General features: G+C 34.5%; 1 protein-coding gene across 2 annotated transcripts; it reads right to left on the bottom strand.

Moving 5' to 3' along the window:
* Positions 1–966: 966 nt before the first annotated feature.
* Positions 967–8,759, bottom strand: LOC133798509 (uncharacterized). Of its 2 annotated transcripts, XM_062236824.1 has the most exons (18): positions 8,403–8,759; positions 7,719–7,788; positions 6,941–7,558; positions 6,675–6,854; positions 6,476–6,589; positions 6,321–6,379; positions 5,991–6,057; positions 5,853–5,904; positions 5,676–5,768; positions 5,418–5,501; positions 4,896–5,320; positions 4,452–4,513; positions 3,583–3,652; positions 3,104–3,184; positions 2,891–2,992; positions 2,269–2,393; positions 2,000–2,117; positions 967–1,484 (listed from the first exon to the last, which is right to left on the bottom strand). In XM_062236824.1, exons 1-18 carry the CDS (start codon positions 8,453–8,455, stop codon positions 1,368–1,370), a joined length of 2,490 nt encoding a protein of 829 aa, XP_062092808.1. In that variant the 5' UTR covers positions 8,456–8,759; the 3' UTR covers positions 967–1,367. The 2 variants fall into 2 exon arrangements, with proteins under 2 accessions (XP_062092808.1, XP_062092807.1); XM_062236823.1 differs by having other exon boundaries at positions 5,676–5,904.
* Positions 8,760–12,320: the final 3,561 nt, after the last annotated feature.

The following is a 12,320-nucleotide window of genomic DNA, read 5'->3' as shown; positions in this document are numbered from 1 at the left end:
TAATATTTAAACAATAATTAAATTATTTTTTAAATGTATTTTTAACATAGTTGCTATAAATATGGCAATATATTTCATGACAATTTCAATAATTATATTATAAATTCTTCAAAACAAGATAAAATTATAAAATAAAATAAATTGAACATAGTTATGCCATCATTGTTGTTTTGATTATTAGATTTTATTAATATATATATATATATATCAAAATTTAAAGTTTGGGACTTCTATGCAAAATGATTAATAGGTTAGGAATTTTTGCCACAAAATCTTAATTAAAAAAAAAATGGATGGAAAATGAAAAATGACTAACGATCTAACTTTTTAAGAGGTTGGGATTTAAATGTAAAAAATTTGAGAATGGGAGCTTAAGTGCAAAAAGTGGTTAGGTTGTAAATTTTTTTATGCAAATAAGTTTTTTTTAACCAGACAATTCATTAAGAATGGGACCATATGACTTATCATGTGTAGTTAATAATATTGACATATCGTTAATACTGAGTTATTGACACATCATTGTGTAAAAAGAGTTACTTAATCATTACTCTTTTATCCCTTAGTTGACAGATATTTATCCAAACGATACAAGTACCCTGAATAATTCTTTTTTCCCTTCCATTTTCCAACAAATATTTTATCCCTATAAACCAGTAGTCAAGTGCCTAGCACTTGGTGAATTTCAAGGCTAATTTTCATAGATTTATTTATTTTATCAAGAACTAACATGTTACACAATAGTACGGTTGAGAATTTAAATACTAACCAACACGGGGATGTAAAATTTGTTATTAATTTTGTTTTGTTCAAGTAAATTACACAAGACGAGTTAATTTTGTATTTTGATTAGCGAGATGCTCAATATTTCAATAATGGCAAATGGATGAATAAGATGAAGTTCAACAAATGAAAAGATTTCTTCAAGATAGTTCTAATGTACATTAATTAAAATGCGTGGATCCAAAAGACAGCAAGACTGAATAATATATAACAGAAAGAATATCGCACTATATGTATCTTAAAATGGTAAATCAAAATCGTTTAAGCCCTCAGTTTAGAGGTTCCCACCAAGAACTATTACTCGAATGAAATTGGGAAAAAAAAATTTTACAATTGCATAAATGAACTCACATTTCTTATGAACTCCTCATCCCCTAAACTATATTTCGTCTACATAATGAACAAAGAAAGAAACAATGAAGCTATAGAATTGGTCACCTAATTCCAAAAAATATATATATTATATAAGAATATTACGTCTCGGCAGTGCCCTAGAAGTGACATGGACTAGGAAAGGAAACATACCAATTACCAAGCGAACAGTGTGGCGACATTTGTAAGGGCATCTTTGTACATCTTGCTTTCCTCTACTCCTTTTCTTGCAATTGATGGCCATTTGTATCCTTATCTTTCTGCTCTGTGCTGGGATCCTGTACCTCCTCATTTGTACACTTTCCATCATTGGTCATCTCCTCGGGCTTTGCCTGTTTCATTCAACAAATATTAGTAACATAACAAACACAGCTTCCCATGATAATGCTTGCAAGTTTTATTATGTGACCATGGTAAAGCAGTAATGCACTATCTTGCACTTCATACAGAAAACCAGCAAAGCACCACCATCATATTTGTTGGCATGTCTAAATAAAAGTTTAATGTTTAAAACTGTTCCCTCTAGGACACAATTTGTTGGGCAAAACCTCGTAAAAGGAGAAAAGTTACTAAAAAATATGTGGTTAAGAAAAACAACTGGTAATAATCTTCAAGAAAATTTTCATTTTCTTTGGACTGGGTTTCGGCTAAAAAAATTAAAATTTTAGAGACAAATGTACAAAAAATTGAAATACCAGGAACACATATATAGATTTCCCCTTTAATTGGGAATAGTCTTGGTAATCATCTAAAATTCTAATCAGTTGTATATATTCAGCTATTGTTGCTGCAACAAAATAGTAACTCCTCTCCTACAGCGCATTAGTTACTACACGAGGAAACCAACCTTGTTGCGATCTCTCCAACCAAGTCCAAATGGTCGGGATAGCAGACTAATCTTTCTTGCAGGCATTTCTTGTGTGTTATCTTGATTGCTTTGTGCAGGTGAATCAGGACGAGAAGATCTGCAAAACAATGCTTTCTTGTCAAATTAGGACACCAAATTTAACCCTGCTTTGAGAGGCCTTTAATAACTTTTGTTACAGCAGTCTTGAAATTCAAAAAAAAGCTTCTTTAAACGATGCACCCAAAACATAGTGAAAAGTTTCAATGCACCTAGGCGAAGGCTGTGCTTTAAGTTGTCCAGATTGATATTGCAAAGTAGCCTCCAACATTGATTCAGCCATAACCACTCTCTTCTCCATATCAGCTAGTGCAGCAGTTGCATCCTCATATTTTTCCTGTATTAGTTGGAATATTAAAGATTACAATAAACAAAACTTGACATCAGAATTCATTTAAGCTCTGCAAACGAAGTATGACATTGATAAAATAACAAGATGATCTGAACTCTTTCTTTTTCTTCTTCAGATTGGACGGCATAGAAGCTGAAAAGGTCGAAACTTGGAGGAATAGAATGAAATAACTAGGGAGAGTTCATAGATAAAGAAGTAGAAAGTAAGAGAAAGATGGTGCACACCATATGACACTTTCATAATAAAAAGAAGAAGATGATGTTCTTTATGATAAAACTTCATATTTGTTTATTTCTAAATTTATTCACCAAGAATTTATTCCATACATGACCTAATTCCCTTCCTATTCAAACCACCTCTTCAGCCACAGTCTGTATCATTTCAATCAATTTATAAGACAGAACTCATACGGGAACCAATTATTCTCAATAATTGAAGAAGGCATCTAGTATAACAACGGCTTAAGGATATTCAAATTCAACCTGAAGCACTTGAGCAGCATATCTCTGAGCTGCTGCATCTTGCTCTGCAAATCTGCGAGCATCTTCTGTTAACCTTTGCTCTTGTTCTACTCGCATTAAGACCTGTGAAGTTTGCAACCAATAACAATCACCACAACAATGCCATAATTAAGTAAGCAAATAAAAGGAATGTAAGCAACAAAGTACGCTATCAAAGAATATGAGAAAAAAAACCTGGAGCATGGCATTTTCTTGTTCCTGCTTATCAGAAAGAGATTGGCGAAGCTCAGTAATCTCTTGCTCCAACAGCTCAACCTAGAAATAAGATAGAGAGAAAAAAATTATCTTAAGAGGAAAAAAAAGCCCTTAAATTGGACAATTCTTATTCTCTTGAAATTGATAGAAAGATCAGACGACTATCAGATGAAGAAATTAAATTTTACTAGAAGAAGACATCACTGTGCATTTATTCATGTAAATTGTATTGTTATTATCGAGAGAAACTATATACAAATAATTGGATAAAAATAGAAGATCAACCTTCACTTTAAACATATGATAGAGAGAGGGTTCTCTTTAAATAGATGTGGGCAGATAGGAACACATCATCATAAGTAAGATAATTTTAGAGTTAAACAATACATCAAGGAAAAACATGCACACACAACATCACTTGAATAGATAAATGCTCTAAGTAAATGAACTAATTAAACCTTGGCACTCAATTGGCGTCGATTGTCCTGCTTCACCATCTCCATTAAGGCTGTCTCCAATTCCTCAGCTCTGAGATAACAAGGAAAAAAATATGAAGATTTACTTTACAAGATACTTTAGAAGAGAGGGGGGAGGGGAGCAAACAAAGCAAAACTCACTACATAAGCTGGTGAAGAACACGAATATTTTATTTAAGGATAACTCCAAAAACAGAGTTTAAAGAATCTCTTTACAAAAATTGCTACTTTAAATTTAACTCTTACCAACTAAAGAGATATTAGACTATAGTTAAATACATTCGAAATTTTATGGCTTTAGAAGTCTGTTGACAAGTAGCAATAGTACATAACAATAGTTCATAGAAGAAAGCAACAGGAGAATCTTGCAGTGTGTATCTTGAAAGCAGTCAGTGTGATGGTGGGAAGAGAATTTGTTCATGAAAAAAAAAATCAAGTAGGGAACCAAATGTAGAGGTGTTCATAACGAGAAAATCATCAAAGATGCTATCCACTAAAATCTCCATTAAGGAATGTCTCTCTTCTGTCATAAAATGCAATCATTATAACATCAGCCTTTTGCTAAGAAGAGAGGAGTTCAATCAAATGATAGAAGCAAACTTTAATTAGTATGTAAGTTATCTCATAGGTAACACAAAAGAGACTAACAAGTGAAGGTTGATAAACACTGCGTAGTACAATCTTATATACAAGTTCTTTACAGATAATCTAGGATCGTTTTGTACACAATCAAAAGTCCACAGCCACCATAAGAAAAGTTATGCAGAAACATATAAATATACAAGTAACTTCACAAACAATTTAATGACATGAATGGTCATTTGTACCCAACACAAAAGAGAAATATTAACCTGAGAACAGCAGATCTTTTCTCCTCAAGCTGCCTGCACAATTCAACCTTCAACCATAGCACCTGCATTTTGTTCATAATCTAATTAGAATGTTAGAAATAAGATGTATTCAAATTTAAAACAAAATATAATTATAAAACTATCATCACTTCTTTTACACCTTAAAAGCAAATGTTTGACAGATCCACGTGTTCTTTCAGTGAGCATCAATACAGAGAAAAAATGTGCTGAAAATGTATGAGATCATTTATTTCATATGCATATTTGATGGGATGCAATTGATAATTCTCCTTAACATCATTTACAAATAGAGCACGGTTCTAATAATTATTCTTCAATATATAACTCGTAGCCTAGAAACCTTGAAAGAGGCAAAAATATTACTTTTCTAATTTTTAAACAAGGAAGATATAAAAAAAGAGACAGATTAAACATATAAGCAACCTGGTCTTGAAGATCCGGAAGAGAATCTATCTCCCCACCTCTCGTCAAGCTAATAAGAATTTCATCTGCATTAGATGATCCAGACTCAGTTCGAGATAAATTGCCATCTGTTTGTGCATCAACCAATCGCTCTCCATTCTTTGTTTCTATCATAATTGATTTAGGATCTTGTTTAAAGCTATACAGTTTAGATGCAAGACCCTGAGAATCTCTCCATGCACGAAGTCCCTTAGATCTTTCCTCAATTGCAGCTATCACAACTGGACGATGTTTATTTCTCAACTCTTGTAACCTAGTTTCATTTACATTTTGGTAGCCCATACAGGCAGTCAATACGAGTTGGCTGCTGTCAAATGTAGAGCCAGCCAGTGATTGTAACAAAGTGACTGCATCTCCAGCATCCTTTGTTGTAACCAATGCAGGGCCTACAAGTGACCAAGTTACATTAATTAAATACAGGAATTAAATTACCCTTCATAGTAAATAAGTCACCAAAACAAAACACAAAGGAACTTTTAGTACCATATAATTCCATCAAAGCAAGTGCAGTTTTAAATAGCATGACACGGTTTCCTTCAAAAAGAAGCACATCCCATACTCGAAGAACTGCATCCAAAAAAAAAAATTACCATCAAATATCTGTTTAGCTATAATGAGGATACGTACCTATGCCAACTATGAGTGTAAAGATTTGTGTGTAGCTAATACCATGCAAAGAATTTTAAATGCACTCTCAAACAAACCTAAAATTTAATTCTAAAGATACATATAAAACCTGACCACTTTCCCAAGGAAGCATGTTCATGAAAATGGAAAGAAACCATGGTCCTGTCACCCATGCCACCTGCACTCCCAGGTAATCCAGATGGTTTACTGCAAATGATGGGTAAGTTGAAATCAGTTTCTGTGCAATATGTGTCATAAAAAAACCATGGGCATAGCATAGAATACACAAACCCAATTTAGGAAACCTCTCACGCACCAACTCCTCAAAAACGAGTTGATCTACCTGACAAAATACAACAATTCAACAGAACTCTCATTTTTCTTGATGTTTTCACATGGCCATAGAGATAAAAGGAAAACAAGCATTACTTGAGATTCTATCATTTCCTCTGAGTAATAGCCATCAAAATAGTCATCAAGAATGCCCATCAAGGTCCTGATTTCACAACAGATTTATTTAAATATAGCCCACTAACTTGTAATGAGAAAAAGTGAAATAATAAATATAACAAGGATTATGTCCTGTATCATTTACAAAACTATAAAGAAACTGAATTACAAAATAAATATATGACGTGTCTATCATATTAAAGGTACACTGCTTCAGCAAAACACAACCAAACACAAAATTTGAGCAAAGTCTAAAAGGAAGAAGGTCAGGAAAGAGCATCTTTTACTCAATAAATTTTATTAACTTACCAAAACGCATTCTCCTCAGGCATAAGAAGTAGTAACAAGCCAGCAAAAAAGTTCATTGCCTGCATAGAGATCAAATCAATAAAATTTAAGTTTCACAACACTAATAAACTTTGAAAAGGATATGGTACAGTTAACCAAGGTATCCAAACCAATACCTGGCAATATCCAACGGAGGGATTATGCCGTGCATAGGCAGTAAGTAGACGCCTCAAAGCATTTCTACCATCCTCGTCCAATGCTGGATGACCTGGGAATGTTCGAGGCAAATCCTGCATATGGAATCACAAACTACAAGTTGGGAAAATGCAGATCTGGCACTTATAATGTACACAAGAAGACAGTGGAATAGTTAACCTTTTCAATCTGCCCTTTCCATTTTTCAGGTGCACAACCTGTACCTGAACCCTTGGTCTTATTGTCTGAGTCTGAGACATCTTGTTCCACATTATTGCTACCCTTAGTTTCTGAAGTTAGTAGATCCTGGTAATATTTCTCAACTCGCCGTGCTCTTACACCCACAAAGGCTTGCCAAAGCTGAAATTTTGTTAATCAAGCTATGAGCTTATTCATCAATAATGCACTTCATGTCAAAAAGAAGAGTCAAACATGTAAACACACACCTCTCCCCTGAGAGCCATTGGCACTCCCCCGCGAACAAGAACTTCCAACTCTTCTCTGCAAGGAAATAAAGATTCTATTGGTACCCCATCAGATGCACCACCTACAGCAGAGGAACCCATGCTGTCACTTGAAGGGGCATCTTGAATTGGATCTGACCTCTCGACATCATAAAACTCATCCTCTGAATCTTCCTCAAATGCTCCTTTTGGTGATTTAGCCTCGTCAATAGAAGGAAGAGGCTTCCCTGTTTCAATGTCCTGCTCATCTTTTGATACATTGTTTTTCTTCTTCATGCGAGTGCTCATCATATTTTCAATGGCGTGAAGAGATGGTCTAATCTCAGACCATATCTGGATCCTATGAATTTTTGTCCCTTTAGTAGCTGGCTCTTCCACTTTATTAGAAACACTTTCTGTTGAATCATTGGAACCAGGCTCATCGCCACCATCTCCAGCAACTTCTTTCTCCAAACTAGCATCTTCTTCCTGCTCTGAAATTCCTTTTTGCAAAGATTTTTTATCTTCTACCTTAGATTCCCCATTGACGGGCAATAGAGCAGACTCTGCTTGGAGTTCCAGGAATGAATTCCATCTATCTGATCTTTCCTCCTCTTCCTCCTGAAAATAAAAAACACAATATTTAGCAAAAGGCTGGAACAAGAATTGAACATCCTTTTCTTCTCGTTTTCCTCTTATAAGCAGCCTAATCTCATTAAAAAAAAGAGAGAAAAAAAGTGCGAAGATAGAAAAGATGACAATAATTAAGGTAGAGAAAAACCTTGTAAATATTTGCATATTCCCGGTATCTCTGAAGATGCTGAGGTCTCACAGCAAAGCCATAAGCGTCCCTGCTCAACACCAATTCCCATTAATTTTCCATTTCAATAAAATCTACCTCAGCCCAGGCGTATTCGAACTTAAACAACCCAAGTAGACTATTTCTGAAAGAAAATTCAAATCGAATCTCCTAGCGAGAAAAAACTCAATGTTCAACAAGACTCAAATCAACAGCAGTAGGCTTCGAGAGATCGCCGACTCTCCCTCGACAATAACATACTATGTACAAAACCTCACTTCCACATCCCAAAACACCAGACATTGCGTCAACGCAATTTCAATTCACCAAAACCAGACGAACATTCGACCCAAAATTTATAAAACCATGTCAATCAAACAAAGAAACTCAAAGATACTTGCAAATTCACAACAATTCAAAGTAAAAATCATCCGTTCAAACCCAAGCTCGTCAATCAAAATTCTCGTCAACACAAACAGAGAAATCAACTCCCTCCGACTCAACACACGTTAAAAAAAAAAAAAAAACAAACAAAAAATACAACAACATCAACAACTTAGTCAAAACACATGGTCAAAACACATGGATGTAAATCATGGCGATCCATACAGCTGTAAAACCCTAGGAAATGAGATGGTGAGAGAAGGTAGTAGAGACAACGAGTACCTCTTGTGCTCAAAGGCGACGAGAGGATTGAGCGAGGCTTTAGTGGTGGACATTATTGGGATCGGGTTTGGCGGAACAAAGACCCGACGATTCAGTCGGTAAAGATCTCCGACTTTCTTCTGCCTTGATTTTCTGCAACTGAATCGAGTTTAGAGAGAGAAAGACGGGATGATAGGAAGTACTGGTGCGGTAGTGACTAGTGGTACGTAGAGTTGAAAGAGTATAGCAGAGGAAGAGAGAGAAAGTGAGAGAGGGCACATGCACAAGAGGAGCCGAGATCAGCGTTGTGTCGTGTTATTTACATGTGCGCCATTTTTCCTTAACACGAACTCCAATGACCCAAGAAAACCGAACTGAAAGAGAGGAACAAATTATTTATTTATTATTTTTTTTTTTTGGCAAATTTGCGGCATAAATACACATTTTGTTCATTTTGTTGCTAATAAGTACCCAATTTTTAAAAATTGCGACACATGTACTGTCCTGATAATTCTTCTTTTTTTTTCACCTAATTAATTAAGGACACAATAAGTACCATCAATAATGTGTCTAGCTTTATTTTTAGCTCGATAAAAAGTCTAAGAGGAAACTTTAGAGTACTTACTATGAGATGTCATCTGTCTGTAAGACTTTAGAGTACTAATTTTTATTTTAATTAGTTTTATGTATTTTCTTAATTAATTAGGTGAAAAAAAAGAAGAATTATCAGGACAGTACACGTGTCCTTAATAGTAACTCTGTTAAGTGGGTACCAACGGCAGAGTCTAAAAAGTGGAATTTTGAGTATTAATGCAGCAATTTTTAAAAATTGGATACTTATTAGCAACAAAATGAACAAAATGGGTATTTATACCGCAATTTTTAAAAATTGGGTACTTATTAGCAACAAAATGAACAAAATAAGTATTTATGCCGCAAATTTCCCTTTTTTTTATTTCAACTAAAAAAACACAATTGAATCAAGAAATTTGTTGTTCTCATCTAAGTTTCATTTTATTTTCTTTTCTTTTTGGTTGAGTAAATTAGAATTAAATATTAAACTACACAAAGTAGTGAAAAAATAAATGAATTAAATTTTTTTAGGGGAAATTAAACTTTGTTCGATGGATTGAAGTTAATACATCAACTTTAATCTATTTCTTTGTGTTTTTTTTCTTTCTTTATTTTAGTTGATACTAGCTTCAATCTATTTCTTTGTTTTTTTTAAGGCTTATTACATAGAATTGGCAGGCGATAATGGGTCTAGCTACTTTAATATTTATCTTCCATATATTTTCATTTTTAACAAAGCGGTTACATCATTTCAACATTATTCCATTATATATTATGTATTTTATCCATATTATGTATTTTAGAATATTTATTATTTTATTTTATCAAAATTATATTAATTTTTAACAAGGATTTTAAATGTGTATATTTTTTTTCGTTATGTAAGTTATCAGTTAGTTATCGTAACTTTTCAAAAAAAAAATAGTTATTTTTAATTTTTTCTAAAGGATCAAAACATTAGTTATTGTAAGAGTATTATCTTTATTTATTTTTTTATTACTTTTCAATATGGTGTTCAATTTTATTAATTTTCTTTTTTTTTTTTACTTTTTTTCTTCTTCTTCACTTTCTATTGATCTTTATTTACAGTCAATAATTTTTTTATGATATACATTCTTTCTATTTTATGTATTTTATTATTTTCAAGATTGAATCATAAGAGGTGGACACATACTTATTTTAATTAAAATAATTCTTATTGTAATAATAATTATATTTTCCCTACATGTATTTGTTGTACCCCAAAATAAATACAAATTGAATTACTCAGCTCGAGATACAGCTGGCAGGTAAGCACGTTGAGAAAGCGTATAGGTAGAACATCTAACTAATTATGGAGTGAGCAGCTCGAGTCAAACTTGACAGCTTACGACAACCAGATAGTCTCCAGATCACCTCTTGTGTCAACAACCTAGTTCGAGATGTGTGATGGCTAGATCGCCTTATAGATACTCTGAACTTGGCCCGTGTTAGGTTAGGTTAGCTCTTCGACATCCAGCTTGAAGGAAGTGTTCAGCTCGTGGAAGCCTAATCATGACGCACAATAAAGGATCTCAAAAGACTTGGAGATTCCTTATACGTTCATTAATGCCTAGAATTTACTGCACATTTATTACTCGAAATAACAGATGTAAATTCCATAGGCAATCATATCCCTATGTAAATGGCAAGTTATTCTGATTTATTAATTATCATATTTATGAAAGCGGTTACCCAAAGCTGTCCAGGAAAACCCCTATAAATATCAGGGGAATGGATAGAAAAAGGGATTGTTTCTTGATATACAGAAAATCTGCTAAAATTATAAGAAACAATTTCACCTAGAGCCCTAAAGAGATTAATAAGATTGTCTCATGGACTAGGTGTATTTTAATCACTAAACCACGTAAAAGTGTGAATGTTTGTGATATCGTTCATTTTTTTAATCACAATTTAGTAAAAAAATCATAATATCTCTGTTGTTGGATTTCTCAATTCACTGTTGGTGAAAAACCGCGTCAACAAATTGGTGATTTCGTTGAGAACATATTAGTCCCCCACACAAGTTTCGCCCAACACTCACCATGGTGGTCACCCGGTCTATGCATGACAACGAGATGGAACAACCTGGTGATCAAAAGGTGCATCGTGCGGCCGTTCCCACTGGAGGAGGCCCAAATGCTCAACACCGTCTTGGAAAGCAACATGTGGGCCAAGACGATACTAGGAACTCAGCATCACGCCGACCAAATCCCAATCTAGGGTATCTGACAGCCATCGAGATGGAAAATGCTCAGTTGAGGAGCTATCTTGCTAAGGCTAACAAGCAGATTGAGAACTTGGCTCGATTACCCCCTCCTGCTACTGATGCTAACATCGGAAGGAGGCAAAGTGGGTCCCATAGGTCCCACGAGAATAATAAACCCAATCTTAGTCGCTCTGTTAGAACTACAACGCCAAACTCCATACTGTAACGTCTCAAATTTGCTATTAAGGTCGAGTGCCTTGATTACTGTGCTTGGAAGGCATAATCAGATTTATATGTGGGATTAATCGAATTAATGTATGATTACGTGGCATACATGATTTAAATGGTAATATGAATAATTATGCATGTTTATGTGTATTAAATATGCATGTGGGCCCGTTCTTGTTAATGAGAGCATATTTGTAATTTTGACCCGTTGAGGGAATTGATGTGATTATACATGTTAAATGACTGAGACCACATTATTATGTGAATACAATTGAGATACGGGGTCTGAGGCCATCATAGTGAGTGGATTAGCGGAATAGTCACAATGGGGTTAAATACTAGGCTCAGGGTGAGCCTAGAGGCATTTTGGGAAACATAGTGAGTACTCATGATCTATCGGGTAACGGATAGTTATTTGGTGGTTAATTGGGTATGTCGGGATTACTTGGGAATTTATAGTGTTATTTTAGGATTAGTGGGAAATGTGGCTAATGATGTTTTTTCCCTCGGGGGCATTAAAGAATAAGGTTATGATTAAGGGGTATTTTGGTCTTTTGCCAGCCTTTGGATGGGTCTTGGCTGAGGCTAGAAGACTTGAGAAACAATTATAAAGCACCCAAAAACATTCTTAGCCATTATCGCTCTCTCTCTCTCTCTCTCTCTCTCTCTCTCTCTTACTCTCTATTTCGTTTCTCTCTCTTCCTTGAGGTACTTAGGCATTTTTGGGTTTCTTGGAAAAGGATGGCTAGGGAATTGAGGACCTGCGCAAGGACTAAGATTAGGAAGCAGCTATGGGATGGTGATCTCAGTGGAGGTAAGACTTGTACTCTGTTTTTCTGTGATGAATTCTTATATGGTTCAAGTTTTGTTGAGGTTTGAACTTTAGTTCTGAATTAGAGGTTTGGTGAGCT

This window comes from Humulus lupulus, chromosome 8, assembly GCF_963169125.1.
Source record: "Humulus lupulus chromosome 8, drHumLupu1.1, whole genome shotgun sequence".
NCBI lineage: Eukaryota > Viridiplantae > Streptophyta > Magnoliopsida > Rosales > Cannabaceae > Humulus > Humulus lupulus.
The sequence above is the reverse complement of the archived record's forward strand: the minus strand, read 5'-3'. Positions and strand labels throughout refer to the sequence as shown.

What these genes read in the sequence shown, in the direction of transcription:
- LOC133798509 (XM_062236823.1), bottom strand. Translation starts at nt 8,455, where the DNA reads ATGTCCACCACTAAAGCCTCGCTCAATCCTCTCGTCGCCTTTGAGCAC. An exon ending in CCTCCGTTGGATATTGCCAG is followed by an intron (nt 6,380 to 6,475) that starts GTATTGGTTTGG and finishes ATCTCTATGCAG; the next exon opens with GCAATGAACTTTTTTGCTGG. An exon ending in TGCTTTGATGGAATTATATG is followed by an intron (nt 5,321 to 5,417) that starts GTACTAAAAGTT and finishes GGTCACTTGTAG; the next exon opens with GCCCTGCATTGGTTACAACA.